Raw genomic sequence first — 15,301 nt, forward strand, 5'->3', positions numbered from 1 at the left:
TAAACAACCATAAGGTCATCAAAGCCCACGTGGTATTCAAATACTTCAAACTAGGTTAACAATTAGCAGAATCAATTAAAATAACTTGCCCTGTAATTGTAAAGCAATTCATCCACAGAACTGGAAAGGAGCTTGGGAATACTGTTTTTTTCTTCTTTTACCACCATGTAATGCTCCCGCACAGCATAAAAGGAAACTCAGTGTCTGGGATTCAGACACTACTTTTTCAAGTCAAACTTGGGGCTATTCTAGGAAGATGACAACTGTACCAAATTAGCAGTTGTAGTTTTGTAACATTATTTGAACCAAATGGCTTGTTTGCTTAGAAGTAAAATTCGTGGAGCCCAGAGATGAGATATAGATAAATGGTTAGCTGACTATGCCATCAGGTCTTTGTTAAGAACTGACGAGTTTCTAAGATATACTGCATTTTAGTCCACATACTCAAAGAGTCATATGAAGAGCATGATAATACCAAAGATTAAAAATTCAGTGACATGGCAACACATAATATGTAAAGGAGACATCTTAACTTCAGAATGAAAAGAACTAGCAAAAAAGTGAAAAATCGAAAAATGAGCTGTACTTTCCAGAAATACTTTATTTATGGATAACTAATGACCCTAAGAATCATTATTTTATAAATCACGATAGTCTCTATTTTTCCTTCTGCTAATATTAAGACCTGCCATCTTAGTTCCAATTTATATATTTAAAAATATAAAATGTCGCCTCAAATCAAACAAAAGTGACATTCTATTTCAGATTTGCAGAGCTCATACACTGCTGTAGTAATACAGATATCTCGGGCCTGATAATTTTTAGTACCGAGATTTGCTCATTCATTTATTAAATGTTTATCGGGTGCGTCCTACGTGCCAGGCATTGTGCTAAGAGCTGAGAAATCGCAAAAATAATTTTAGATGCCTTTAACCTGAAATTCAAGTAAGCAATTCTTACGAAACTGGGAGTAGGGGTACAGCAGGGTGGTAGAGGAGGCTTTTTTTTTTTCTTTTCTTTTCTTTTCTTTTCTTTGAGACGGAGCCTTGCTCTGTCGCCCAGGCTGGAGCGCAGTGGCGCGATCTTGGCTCACTACAAGGTCCGCCTCTGGGGTTCATGCCATTCTCCCGCCTCAGCCTCCCGAGTAGCCGGGACTACAGGCGCCCGCCACTACACCCGGCTAATTTTTTCTGTATTTTTTAGTAGAGACAGGGTTTCACCGTGTTAGCCAGGATGGTCTCGATCTCCTGACCTTGTGATCCGCTGCCTAGGCCTCCCAAAGTGCTGGGATTACAGGCGTGAGCCACCGCACCTGGGCTAGGGGAGGCTTTTCATGCAGAAAGGTCTAAAAGAATTCATCCTGCCAGGGGTGTTGGCTCATACCTGTAATCCCAGCACTTTGGGAGATCAAAGCAGGCAGATAGCTCTATCTCAGGAGTTCAAGACCAGGCTGGGCAACATGGCAAAACCCCATTTCCATAAAAAATACAAAAATTAGCTGGGTGTGGTAGCAAGTGCCTGTAGTTACTCAGGAAGCTGAGGTGGGAGGATCACTTGAGCCTGGGAGTTCAAGGCTGCAGTGAGCCATGATCGCACCACCGCACTCCAATCTGAGGGACAGAGCAAGATTCTGTCTCACAAAATAAATAAATAAATAATATTTTAGCAGGTATTTATATTTTACAAAAACTACATAAACCAGAAATAAAAGTTACTTTTCCCATGGCATATCATAGCTGGTGTTCTTAAGACTGACAGTCCTGCTGAAGATGAGTGGGGAGTTTAGGAGTCTTCCTAGAACCAGCAGCTCAGTAAGTGAAAAGACAGATACCTCAGGAATCTCAAACAAAAATAAACGAGTTTACAAGCTGGTCCACAAGAACTTGCTATTTCAGTAAGGCAGCCAATGAGTGAAAGAGACTAAAATACTCCCTCTTTAAACTATAATGCAGTTGATCACAACAGTCAAACCAGTTTTCCTTTTAGAAATGAACTGAGTGTCTTAAGGTTTTTACCGACAATGTGGACACTCATTTCAGTTAAGACTTATTCCCTTTGGATATATACCTAGTAGTAGGATTGCTGAGTCACAAGATAATTCTATTTTGAATTTTTGGAGGAACCTCCATACTGTTTTCCATAATGGCTTTATTAATTGAAATTTACACTCTTACATTCCCACCAACAGTATGTCAAAGTTCCCTTTTCTCCACATCTTTGCCAACATTATCTTTTGTTTTTTGGATATCTTGTCTTTTTGCCATTCTATCTAGAGTAACATGAGCTCTCACTGCGATTTCGATTTGCCATCCCTGATTAATGACGGATGTTGACCATTTTTTTCATATACCTATAAGCCATTTGTTTGTCTTCTTTTCTTTTGAGAAATGCCTATTAAGGCCTTTTGCCCATTTTAAATAGGATTATTTGTCTTTTTGCTATGGAGTTGAGTTCCCTGTACTCTGGATATTAACACTCAGATACACAGTGTGCAAATATTTTCTCCTATTCTGCAAGTTGCCTTTTTGTTCTGTTGTTTCCTTTGTCATGCAGAAGCCTTTTAGTTTGATGTAATCCCATTTGCCTATTTTTGCTTCTGTTACCTATATATTTAGGTCTTATCCAAAAAATCCTTGCCTAGTCCAACGTCATAAAGTGTTTCTACTATGTTTTTTTCCATGAGTAGTTTCATAGTTTCTGGTCTAACATTTAAGTCTTTAATCCATTTGGAGTTGATTTTTATATATGGCATTAAATAGGGGTTCAGTAATAGATGATAGATAGCGGTCCAGCAATCCCACTACGGAGTATATATAAAAAGGACATGAAATCAGCATGTAGTGAATATAACAGTGGCTACCAGAGACTGGGGAGGGCAGAGAAAAGCAGGGCAATTGGGGGAGGGTGGCCATTGGGTACAATGTTACAATTAAATGAAAGGAAGAATAAGTGGGGTGACTACAGTCAACAATAGGGTATTGTGTATCTCAATTTAAGTGGAAGAGAGGATTTTATATGTTCCTACCACAAAAAAAAGATAAATATTTGAGGTGATGGATAGGCTAATTAGCCTTATTTGATCATTACATAATGTGTACATATATTGAAACACCACATTGTACTCCATAAATATGTATTAATGATTGTGTCAATTAAAAAGTTATACTTTTTAACTAGAATATGTAAATATTCACCTTACATTCAAGATACTTGCTTTCCTTTCTAAATAGATATTACAGTACTGTTCTCTGGAAAAAAAAATAAGACTTTCAAAACAGCCATCTTACTTGAAAAAAAAAGACACTGGAAGAGCTATCTGCAAATCTTGTCCTGTGGGTCTATGTTTGTCACTGTCCACTGCCTGCTACAATGTCCTCTCTTGTTCTTTTCTCATCATTTTTAGGCACAGCCAATAGTCAGAATAGGTGAAAACTGGAAGAAAGTGAAAGTACACCATGTATCAATGAATATTAAAGACACTTTTTAAAATCACTCACTTTATGTATAACATTATAGTAGGCACCTCTTTCCTGTAAACCATTATACAACTATAGTTACAAACAAATGATCTTCCATCAGTGAATATAATGATGAGTACATGGTAAAAAAAAAAAAAAAAAAAAAAAAAAAACCAAGGCTGGGCGCAGTGGCTCATGACTGTAACCCCAGTACTTTGGGAAGCCAAGGCGGGCAGATCATTTGAGGTCAGGAGTTCAAGACCAGCCTGGCCAAAATGGTGAAACCCCATCTCTACTAAAAATACAAAAATTAGTTGGGCATGGTGGTGCATGCCTGTAATCCCAGCTACTCGGGAGGCTGAAGCAGGAGAATTGCTTGAGCCCAGGATAAGGAAGTTATAGTGAGCCAAGACTGAGCCGCTGCACTCCAGGCTGGGCGACACAAAAAGAAAAAAAAAAGATACAAGTGTCTAAGCTCATTGTTTTGGTACCATTTGGTAAAACTCACCTGTGATTCTGGATTAAATTAAAAGTTCCTGGCCTAATGTGGTGGCTCAGGCCTATACAGTCCCAGGTACCTGAGAGGCTGACACCAGAGGATCAGCTGAGCCCAGGAGTTTGAGGGCAACCTGAGCAACATAACGTGAACCCATCCCTTTTTTAAAAAAAAGAAAAGTTCCTTTCCTAACTCCTCCAGTCCCTCCGAAGGCCAATCTTGGTTAGATTAGTCAGCTTATAACACTTTCTGTCTGATAAAGACCTTTTGCCACCTTTTTATAACCTGTGGATTACTACATCAGTAACCTGGAATACTCAAATGGAAACACTCAAGTCACCCAGAGCATTTCTCTCAGCTTCTTCTTCTGTACAAAGACAATAAAAGCTGCTGCTGCCTGAATGATATGCTATACTCTGAAGCCTCCCTCAACTGATCTGTAGCTCTACCACAGCTATCTCACACATGTATCTGACATATAATACTGCATTTAATTCCGATAATAAGTAGATACACAAGAATGTAAGCTCCACAAAAACAGACATTTCTGTCTGATTTGTTCAGTGCTGTAGTCCCAACACCTGTAACAGGGCTTGTCGCATAGTAGGGGCTTAATAAGTATTAGCTGACTTAATAAACAATTTACTGAATGAAGAATATGGGCAAGTATAATGTCCAATTTTTCTACATGGGAAAACTACAAATCAAAGGGGTTGCAAGACCTGACCAAGATCACACGACTATGAAATGGCAGTACCTCTAACAGAACGAAGGTCTCTTGGCTCCAAATCCAGCATTCTTTAAACTACCATTCCCCCCACCCTGGCCACATGTACTCTCTTAAAATACAGAATGCCAGGAGAAATGAAGCCACAAGATAAACACAGAACACCTTCCAAGAGCAAAAGTAAGTTACTTTGGGAAAAAGAAAAGAAAAGAAAAAGACATCAATTACAAAGTAGATTTTGAGAACTTACATCAATTTCAGTGATAAAACATGGATCCGAGAAAGACCTTTGACATTTACAGACACTTGGAGCCTCCCTGGGGCCTAAGTGTCCATGCTTTTGCTCCTAGAGGCCGGTAAATGATAAAGCTGCAGAAGTCTCTGAGTGCAAAGCAAGGACCAAAGTTCCCACAGTCCCAACAAATCCAGGACTCAGAATCCGATGTGATTCCTACACACAGGACAAAGGCACGGTCACTGCTCCTGTTCTACCTACTTAGTGGTCTCCTACTCCTACTACCTTCTCTTCTTCTCTCTCCCTGCCTTTCCATACAGCCTTGGTCTTCCTTTTCCTTTCAGCAAACAGGGCCATTAATACATCTTTTGCTGTGCTAGACCAGCATTCTTTAAACAGGGGTACATGTCTGAGGCAAAGCTAACGCTTCCCAAGGGTCTCATCATCACAACTGTAAAGGGATCAGTTTCTATACTCGAAATTTCCAAAAGTACTCTTGTTTAAAAATTAATGGGCTTGGGTCCACGATTGCATTGGACATCCATCCAGTGATGACCTTCACTGTGATGGAAGGAAGCTGTCATTCACCATCTCCCCTTCACAATGGTTCTTCAACCACTTTACAAAAGTAATGCACCTGTATATACTTTCTCTACATCTTTCTAAGATGCACTGCCCAAGGGTGCAAAGACCTTGGGTAGAGAACCAAACAAAGGAACAAAAATATTGACTCATGTTGCAGGGTGAAAGCCTCTAGTATTTAGGTAACAACTATTTCTGTTAAGTCAGGTTATTTCCAATTCTTTGTTTTAAAAAACAACCAGCAATCATTAAATATGGAAAGTCTTATGATCAAAATAAATATGAAATACTGGATTTCAATCTATATACTTTTTTTTTTTAAGTTACAGAGAGTATGGCAGAGTGATCAATAGAACACTTTCAAGCATAAAAATATATTACACTGAGAGAGAATTCTATACAGTGGAAGGGAAATGGAGTAAGAATTTAAAGAGATAAAGAAAAGATGTAAAATGTTTAACTTTCAAAAGATTGATTCTTGAATCTCATGAATTTTTTAAACAAATGATATTGGAAATCAAATATACATTTTACTAGAGTTTTTAGAATGATGTAATACTTTAAAATATTAACAGTTACAATATGCTGAGAAATTACATCCCCTGGAAGTATTTAAACTTAGGATGAAAAGTTTTAGCATTTAACTGAAGAATGTGCTTAGGGACAGAGTTTCACCAAATCTTTTACGAGGCATAGAAGCAAAAAGGTTGTAAGAATGCTACTCTAATACAAGCCTTCAGGGTCTATCCAAGATGAAATGAGGAGGAGAGAGAAAATGAACAATTTCCCACCTATCCAGTTTTGACTGAGGATGGCTGGGGGTGGAGTGAGGATTAGTATTTTCTCCATCCTCTCCTTGGTCCTAAGTACATTTGCTGAACCCAGTTCTACAGCCAACAGTTTATAAGACTGATATCAATCAGTTTAAATATCTGATTTTAACTGTACTGCTGACTGGGCTTAGACCTCAGCTGACGAGATATATCTCATCAAATCTCCCAAGGAGAACTGCTAGAGTACCTTTCTTTCGGTTTTCCAGAAAACCTTATGGGGCAATATTTATAAAGGCTCACTTATTTTGTATTTATCTTATCATACAAAGGCAAATTTCACCATCAAGGATGTAATATTGAACACATCTATCTACCTGGCACTTCAGGAGTGGCACATATAATACAAAGAATTGGAGAGTTCTTTACATATCGTGTAGTGAATATTCTAGGGATGGCGAATGTCCTGAAGAGTCATCTCAACAGACACATCTACATTACTAGGCCCTCGAACCCCAATGTTTTCCTTTTTTTCTCCTGTTCTGTAACCTCTTCTTCCCCACTGCCTCTTGCCTCTTTTCAGCCACTCCTTAGGGAAGCAGAAAGTCGTATATATGATGGATGAGGCCAGCACTTAATTTGGTATCTACATTGTTTTTAAAATACTGACTTTCCAGTCCTCAAGCTCTCAGAGACACAGTGAACCTATTTAGAGCACATGTCAGAACAACCTCAACCCTTCTCTCCTTTAGCATAAGGAGGTAGCCCAGTTTGAGACAAGAGGTCAGTCTTCAGAGTCAGAAGGTCGGCTGGAAATTCCACTCCACCATTTACTAGGTACGAGTGTTCAGGCAAGTCAATTTCTCTGAATCTTAGGTTTCTGAAGTTCTTAAAAATTGTGTTGCTGAGGATTTGAGACAATACATATTATGCATCCAGAAATGTACCAGCCCATAGTAGGCTTTTGATAATCAATAGTTGTGAAATTAGATTTTTTTAATGTTCTTTAAAAAGTATTTAAAATTAGCCAATCATTTCCTCTTGGCATAATGTCAACTACTGGCATGTTTTTCAATTTTGTTCTAGTCTCTTTAAAAACAAGTGATTTGGAAAATGACTACCTTTCATGTCTAAGTATAGGGTGGGCGTGTGCGATGTAAAATGTACCTGCGGTACTAAAACTGGGGAAAAGGCAAACACAGGATGAGGATAGCACAAAACTTAAGATTTCACCTATAACATTTATAAATATGCCAGCATGTCCTCAACCTGTCCTAAACTGTGTGAAACATGTTTAAAAACATGCACAGAATCTACAATTGACTCTTTTAAAGTCTACCCAAATTCAACTGCTGAAACAACACTTTCCCCAATCAAATTAGTAGAGAATTTTTTTATAAATACTTAGTATTTTCAGCATGTGGGCAGACTGATACTACCACAATGCTCACGTTGGTATAAATGAGGATTTCCTTTAGTCTCTAAAGCAATTTGACAATGTGTATCAAGGATTTTAATAGTACTGACATGCTTGTTCAGCAAAGTAGAAATATATTCTAACCAAAAAACTCCCAGATGTATGTACAAGAGTATTCATTATACCACAATTTTTAATAGCACAAAGTGATATAGCTTAATAATGTCCACAATAGGGGGAGAAATTACATGGTATAGCTTAGCCCATGAACTCTTTGGCAGTTATTAAAAATCATGTTAACAAAAATGTTTAAATGAGATGGGACTGTTAAGTGAAAGAAGCAAGTTATAAAGCAGTATCTGGCTATGATTCCAAATGTGTATGTGCCACTATGATTCTCAAGCGGCAATAAGGAAATAAGAGAAATTTACAATGAAGAATTGGAATTACATGTAGTGATCAAAATCCATTCCACAGCTTGAAAGGACACAGTGTTAAGACTCACTACCCACGTCCTCATTTTAGAAAGAAGTGTGGGATGAGTACACTGCTGATTCAGATCCTTTTTATGAATGGCAGGGATAGAAAAGTGGGAAATAAAACTAAAAGTCATGTCTGAAAGTGATACTCCGCCCCTTTAAACTTTCAGTTTAATGAAGCTTTTGAGTGACTTTTATACCACATGCAGCAATGCTCTCTGCCTAGCTACCAAATTTGGCAGTGTGCAGAGATGAGAGAAGGTAGGAAAAGGTAAGGACTCACAACCTTCCAATATACACAGTTTTGGAGGAGGAAATGAAACGTTGCGAATACACACACACACACCCCAATTCAGGTCTGCAGATGCTATTTAAAGCACACAACATTTTCCCACCCCCACTCTAAGCAGAAACGCCTCAACACACCACCTGTGTGTCCCGCCCAATTCCCCCCTCCGCTTCAACAGCTACTGTGATCTGCACTTCATCACTAGTTTTAAAACTTCCAGCTTATTTCCGATGCACCCTACTACTACCAACAATCAAACGAGGATAGCAAGCAAGCCAAGGCTGTTTTCCAGCTTTCACGAAGTTGCCTGCATTTATTTTTCACATCAGATATACAAATGTCTAATCAAACCCCACAGATAAGAAACAGAATAAAAACTCCTTTGTATATGTATACATCTCATGTTACCCACTCTTTTACCCTAGGAAACAAGGAGTAACCCTAGTGCCTGTGACTCGAAATGACATCTTTCTGCTTAGTGTTCTCCTGACCTGGCCTGTGCAGCCACAGCTCTGCCTGCCTGTCTGCCAGCCTGGGCCCGGGTACTTCCACAGCTGCCCCACAGCAGGGCAGGCTTCTTTCTGCAAACAGTCTAAAATCGCATGAAGCCAAAGCCCACTGAAGTTATGATGAAAACAAGAGAAGTCCAAACACACCTAAATTGCCACCTTACATGTCATCACTCTCAAACTGAAAGGTGTCTACTTGCTTGACAGTATGCGCAACGATGTGTTTGCAGCTGTCACACCGCAGAATAAACAGTTGGGGGAAGGAGCTGGGTGGGTTTCTGGTGGTCAGTTTCAGGAAATACACCCTTGTTAGTTCTGAGCTCAGGTTCCAAATCAATATGTTTTGGTGATTTATTTTTTTTTTTCCAGGCTGGAAATGCGCTAACCTAATAATTAACCTTAAGCATACCATCACTTCTGCTAAAAACATTTTCTACACACAGACCTAAATTACTTTCGGTTGGGTTAAACAAAACAGACAAGCGGTAATACAAGGTCTCTGAGAAATATGATCCTTTTCAATGGTCACCCAGGAGCTTTTCCTCTTAAATCTGTTTGGCGGGGGATGGGGGAGACAGGGAGGAGAGCACCCAAATTAAGATGCCACCCAGAGCACAATGATAGTCTCAAGAAAGTTGCCTAAGATAACTCTTCAGGGTTTCCCTAGTTGAGTAATTCTTGCAGGCGGGTGGAGAGGGATCGCTGGCGTCCAAAATTACGATCTGCAGAGGTCTCCCTATGTTGACTTTTTTTTTTAGGGCGTCCTTTTTAATTATACTGCAAGGACTCTGATTTCCACCTCCCTGTCTGCTGCTGGGGGGAGTTGAGAGCAACGCGCCAGGGCTGCGGCAGCCGCTCGGGCCAACTCCGGCGCTCGGGGGCGGGCAGCCCACTCCCCTCGGGTCCCACCCTCTCCAGCACACGCGCGCACACCCGCGTGGAGACGGCTGTCCTCGCCCGTCTGCCCCGCGCCCCAGCTGGGACTCACCGTTGTCCAACCGCGCGATCTGGGGCAGCCGGTAAGTGCTGACCAGGAGGTCGAGCGGCACGGCCACCGAGCTCCACTTCACATCCTTGAGGCTGCAGCCCAGCGAGGGCGCCGGGTCCATCTCCCCCGCCGCCGCCGGCACCACCCGCGCCTCAGCGGCCGCCGCTGCTGGCGTTCGCGGTCTGGGGCGCGCGGGAGGCGCCGGGCAGCTCCGGCCGCGGGCAGCCGGGGGGCGCGGCGACTGGGGCGGCCCAGAGGGAGGGGACCGGCGCCCGGCTCAGCTGCCGCTGCGGGGCATGGCTGGGGCGCCCCGCGTGCCCTCACGCCCGGAGAAGACTTAGAGCAGCCCCGCGGCTGCGGGCGGCGGCGGCAGCGGCCCGGGTGGCTGCGGCGGCTCCCGCTCCGCCTCCTCCTCTGGCCCTGGGTCTGCAGCTGCGGCGGCCGCCCGCTCGCCTCCTCCTCCTCTTACCCCTCCTTCCCTCCGCCTCGAGCGTGTGAGGAGGAGCCGCGGGTCTGAGAAACGCCATAGCAGCGCTCCCAGCACTGACTAATCAACAAGGTGCGAGCAACGCCTGCGCAGCTCTGGGAGACACCGCCTCCGCCTCCCCGGCGCCGCCTGCTCCGCCCCCCACTCGGCCTCCGCCTCCCGCAGCTCCCGCGGCCGGGCGGGCTCCGCTCGGCGTCAGCTCCCTGGCCGTGGCCGCCAGCGCCCGCGGCTCGGCGCGCTCCGCAAGCTTTAGCTCTCGCTCCCCCGTCCGACCGCTCGGGCGCCCTGCAGTCTCGCCGGGTGCCGCTGCGCGCCCCGACTCCTTCCCCGCCCAGGCCCGTTCCCGGAGCCCGGGAATTGCCGAGCGAGCTCAGGGATCGCTCCCTAAGTCTTGGTGTCGGACACCGTCCGCCTCCACTCCTATCCTGGCAATGCAGTGGCGAAATACAGGGCACAAGAGACCTTTAGTGGCGCTCCGTCTTGCTTCCTGGTGACCCAGACTTTGGTCAGGAGAGTGCCACAGCCCAACGGGGCTGGGGACAGCAGGCGTGGAGCACGCCTTGGCATTTCCTGTCAACCCTACTCCTCCACCATCGGAGCTGGAAATGACTCCCACCAGTGTCAGCTTTGGCTGCTAGACAAGATAAAAAGGGCATAGCACCGAAAAGCAGAAAGGTGGTGGGTGATCAGTACCCACATACAGGAAGGTGGCCATTCGGTCTAGGACCTTCACTGAGTGAAGGAACTGCTGGAGGCGGCGGGAGATGGTGAGGCCACCAAACACCGTAGACACAGAGATGGGAAGGGAAAACTAGGTTACTGGGAGGCTGCTGGGTCAGCTGTTCTCATCCGCTTTTCCCACTCAGTTCCCTTCTCATCTTAAAGGTTAGGATCATTCTCGTTTTCTAGGTATGTGTACCGAGACATTAGGTAGTTTAGCAAGATTTCATAACTCGTAGATGGCCGTGCTGGGATTCAAACCTACAGTTTGCTTTGCATGATCAACCATTCTGTCTCTCCCAATGTTTGGCATGGCCTGCTCACTGTGGACAGAGCTCAGAATATAAAGGTGGCATGTCCTGCCTTGTATGCTAATTCTTTCTTTCTTTCTTTCTTTCTTTCTTTCTTTCTTTCTTTCTTCCTTCCTTCCTTCCTTCCTTCCTTCCTTTCTTTCTTTCTTTCTTTTTCTTTCTTTCTCTTGCTTGCTTGACATTTTGTTAAAATAGCAGAGGTGAGTGGTTGCTAAGGATGCGTATCAGCTCTGTTTTCAACACGTGTTCAGTGTTTAGTGCTTGATAAGGTACAGCAAGTACCCACTTCGCCAGCCCAAGGGGACTTGAAAACATCCCGCTGCCTTTTCCTGGCTTGGTTTAAAAGGTCTGTGCTAATAAACCACTCCATTAACATTTGAAGAAAAACAGATTCTTCTACACCCACCTTCCTGATCCTCTCCCTTTGAAGCATTAGCTATAATTTTCACAAAATTCATCTGAAAGTTTTGACCTTTGAGTCATTCACATTGATTTTTTGAAAAAATTGTGGAAAAAAGTGGGGAGTAGTTTACTATAGAGTGTATGGAGAATCAGAAGTCCATAAAGTTCTAAGAATGGCTCACATAGAGTGTTTCGGCCGGGCGCGGTGGCTCACACCTGTAATCCCAGCACTTTGGGAGGCCCAGGCAGGCGGATCACCTGAGGTCAGGAGTTTGAGAGCAGCTTGGCCAACGTGGTGAAACCCTGTCTCCCGTCTCCACTAAAAATGCAAACATTAGCCAGGCGTGGTGGTGGGTGCCTGTAATCCCAGCTATTCGGGAGGCTGAGGCAGGAGAATCGCTTGAACCTAGAAGGCGGAGGTTGCAGTGAGCGCAGATCTTGCCATTGCACTCTAGCCTGGGCGACAAGAACGAAACTCTGTCTAAAAAAAAAAAAAGTTTCAAAACTTTAAAGATTTAAGTGGCAACTATTTTTTTTTTTCTGAATGATTAATCATTTCTGGAAATAAAGCTCAGACTCCAAAAATGGCATAGGAAACATCTAAGACTGTGCAGGGTCAAGGGTCTTTCAACCTCTAAGTAGATCCTAAACCCTTACATGGTAGGCTGATTTTTTTAAAAATTACTTTGTTACTTTTATATTCTCTTGAAAAGCTTCAGAGAATAAGAGAAGTAGTTTCCTCTCACAAAAGGACTGGTGACTTATGACTTAAAGACAAGATAAAAAGTAAAAAGATTAATGTAGTCAACTTTTTAAAAATCAATAAAGGACTTACATTAGATCTGCTATTGCTGACCTTGCGGAAGATGTTTTATTTCATTCTTGAGTATTAAAAGGAGGAAATTTTAATGAGCTGCAAATCCTTAGTAAGTTTCATGTCCTGGAAGAACTCTTGCAGAAGGATCTTATTTGTGAGATGGAAAGTATAGGTTAAACTGTCAAAAACCAAAAAAAAAAAAAAAAAAAAAAAAAAAAAAAAACAGTTGAGAGTGGTAATCTTTCAGTCTGGCTGAACTGTACTTCCAAACATGTTTGTTAAGGTTGTTGGAACAATGCAAACTATGTTTACAAAAGCATTACAACTTGGTGCAGGGACAAAACTTACAGGACTTTGAAGTTTATGAAAAAGGAATATCCAAGAAAAGTTTTCTTTGAGGCAACATTTGATGCACTGGTCCCTTGTTCCTACTGAGTACCTTTACAAACTAAGACTTGTGAATTAAAATATCAGCTCCAGGACCAAATGGATTGGATTGGATTAGTGGCTCTGCTCCTATTTAGTGTCATGGGAAACTTGCTGTTTCCTCCTCTGAAAAATGAAGATAATGACAGTACTCATCTCATAGGGTTGATATGAGGATTTAATCATTTAGTATACATTTAGCATTTAGAATAGTGCCTGATACTATTCTAGTATGAGAATACTAGAATAGTGCTATTCTAGGAATACTAGGAAGTGCTATGGAAGTATTAACATTTGCTATTATTATTAAAATAACCATTGGCTTTAAAGGGCAAAATTTACAGAAAAGATGAAGAGACAAATGATGATTTGAATAGATTTGAAAAGTAAGAAATGATTAGATTTGGGAAAATAGTTATATCAGGCAACGAATAGAAGAACACTTTTTAAATGAAAAACCTAGCTGGGGGACTTCATTGCAAATCTAGAGTCTGCGGGGTTCATTTATTCCACAGTGAGCCAGCCTGCTACCAGCAGACCCAGGCAGTGATCATGATGACTCTGTATATGCTATTGATAAGCCCAAAGGTGAATCAGGTAGATGACACTACAGGACTCAAGTGACGGACACTTGCCGACTTCCTAACTGTGACTCTACTGTTTATACATGCATAACTTGTTAATTCTCTGCATTATCAGCTTTGTAAGATAAAAATATTACATGTTGGTTTTCCTCATATCAGAGTGTCCTGGCTCACATAATATTCTTGAGGTCAAGTGTGATATCAAAGTTCACAGCCCTAGTGATTTTTTAGGTCTCCACATTCTTTCCCCTTTCACTTAATTGCCATGTGATCCCCAGAGCTAACTTGAAGGACACTCCCTGGCTAACGCCTTTTGCAGTATCTATATCTTCATTGTCTATGAAATTAAGTGTAAAGCCCTTGGCATGGCATAGAAAGTTCTTCCCTTATGTGGCTGGGTCTGCCTCCCTAACCTCACTCCTGTTGGCTACCTTCTAATACCCTATGATCCGGGGTAGCACCTGCTTGTAGTTGCCCAAATGTGTCATGCTAATGCATACCCTCGCAGAGCTTGTTCTGTCAGCTTAGAATGCCTTTCTCCTTTTCTCTTACTGTGAAAACCTAATTCCAGCTCCAACTTCCTGCATTCCATGAACTGTTGTGTCTCCTTCTCCAAGGAGATTCCTTTTTCTGTGTTACCATTGCACTTGCAATACCTCTTTTGCCTGTACTAATTGTGCTCTGATTAATTATCTTCCTATATTAGCTTTGCCTACTAGACAACAATTGACTGTGGACATAAAAAGAGTATTATTTTTCACCTGTGTTTCACCAGCCCCTGTTACCATGCCTGGCACATGGCAAGTGCTCAAGTAATGTTTGTTGAATTGAGTAATCAGTGCACTGTCATCTTCTCACACTATATTATTTTGTAGGTCACTGCAACTCCTTTTTTTCCCCCAAGCCAAACGGTATACAGCTTTAAAATTTTATTTATTTTATTTTATTTCATTTCATTTGTTATTTTATTTATTTATTTTTGAGACAGGGTCTCACTCTGTTGCCCAGGCTGGATGCAGTGGCACTATCATGGCTCACTGCAGCGTCCAACTCCTGGGCTCAAGTGATCCTCTTGCCTCAACCTCCCAAGTAGCTAGGACTACACTCATATACTACCATGCCTGGCTAAAATCTTTTTTATTTTTTGTAGAAACTAGGTCTTGCTATGTTGCCCAGGCTGGTCTTGAATTCCTGGGCTCAAGCAGTCTACCCACCTAGACCTCTCAAAGTGCCGGGAGCTACTATGCTTGGCCTTGTATCCAGCTTTATTAAGACAGTTTCCTGCCAGACCCGGTGGCCCACGCCTGTAATCCCAACACTTTGGGAGGCTGAGGCAGGTGGATCACGAGGTCAGGAGATTGAGACCATCTTGGCCAACGTGGTGAAACCCCATCTCTACTAAAATACAAAAAATTAGCCAGGCATGGTGGCGTGTGCCTGTAATCCCAGCTACTTGGGAGGCTGAGGCAGGGGAATCGCCATCCAGGAGGAGGAGTTTGCAGTGAGCTGAGATCATGCCACTGAACTCCAGCCTGGAGACAGAGCAAGACTCCATCTCAAAAAAAAAAGATACTTTTCGTAAACAATCATGGCATCAGGCAGGA

General features: G+C 42.6%; 1 protein-coding gene across 5 annotated transcripts in view; it reads right to left on the reverse strand.

Annotated features, from left to right (window-relative positions):
• Nucleotides 1–10,497, reverse strand: part of GAREM1 (GRB2 associated regulator of MAPK1 subtype 1) — a 200,386-nt gene extending 189,889 nt beyond the window's left edge. For 2 of the 5 annotated variants that reach the window (XM_031658758.1, XM_031658757.1), the window contains exon 1: nt 9,951–10,497. In XM_031658758.1, coding sequence (XP_031514618.1) covers nt 9,951–10,071 — 121 coding nt within the window. In that variant the 5' untranslated portion in view covers nt 10,072–10,497. Of the gene's footprint in view, nt 1–3,287; nt 3,620–9,950 lie in introns of those variants that run through there. The other 3 variants (XM_009192577.4, XM_017951654.2, XM_021930019.2) reach the window with 2 other exon arrangements.
• Between the last annotated feature and the right edge of the window lie 4,804 nt (nt 10,498–15,301).

The sequence above is a fragment of the Papio anubis genome, chromosome 19 (genome assembly GCF_008728515.1).
Source record: "Papio anubis isolate 15944 chromosome 19, Panubis1.0, whole genome shotgun sequence".
NCBI classification, from domain to species: Eukaryota; Metazoa; Chordata; class Mammalia; order Primates; family Cercopithecidae; genus Papio; species Papio anubis.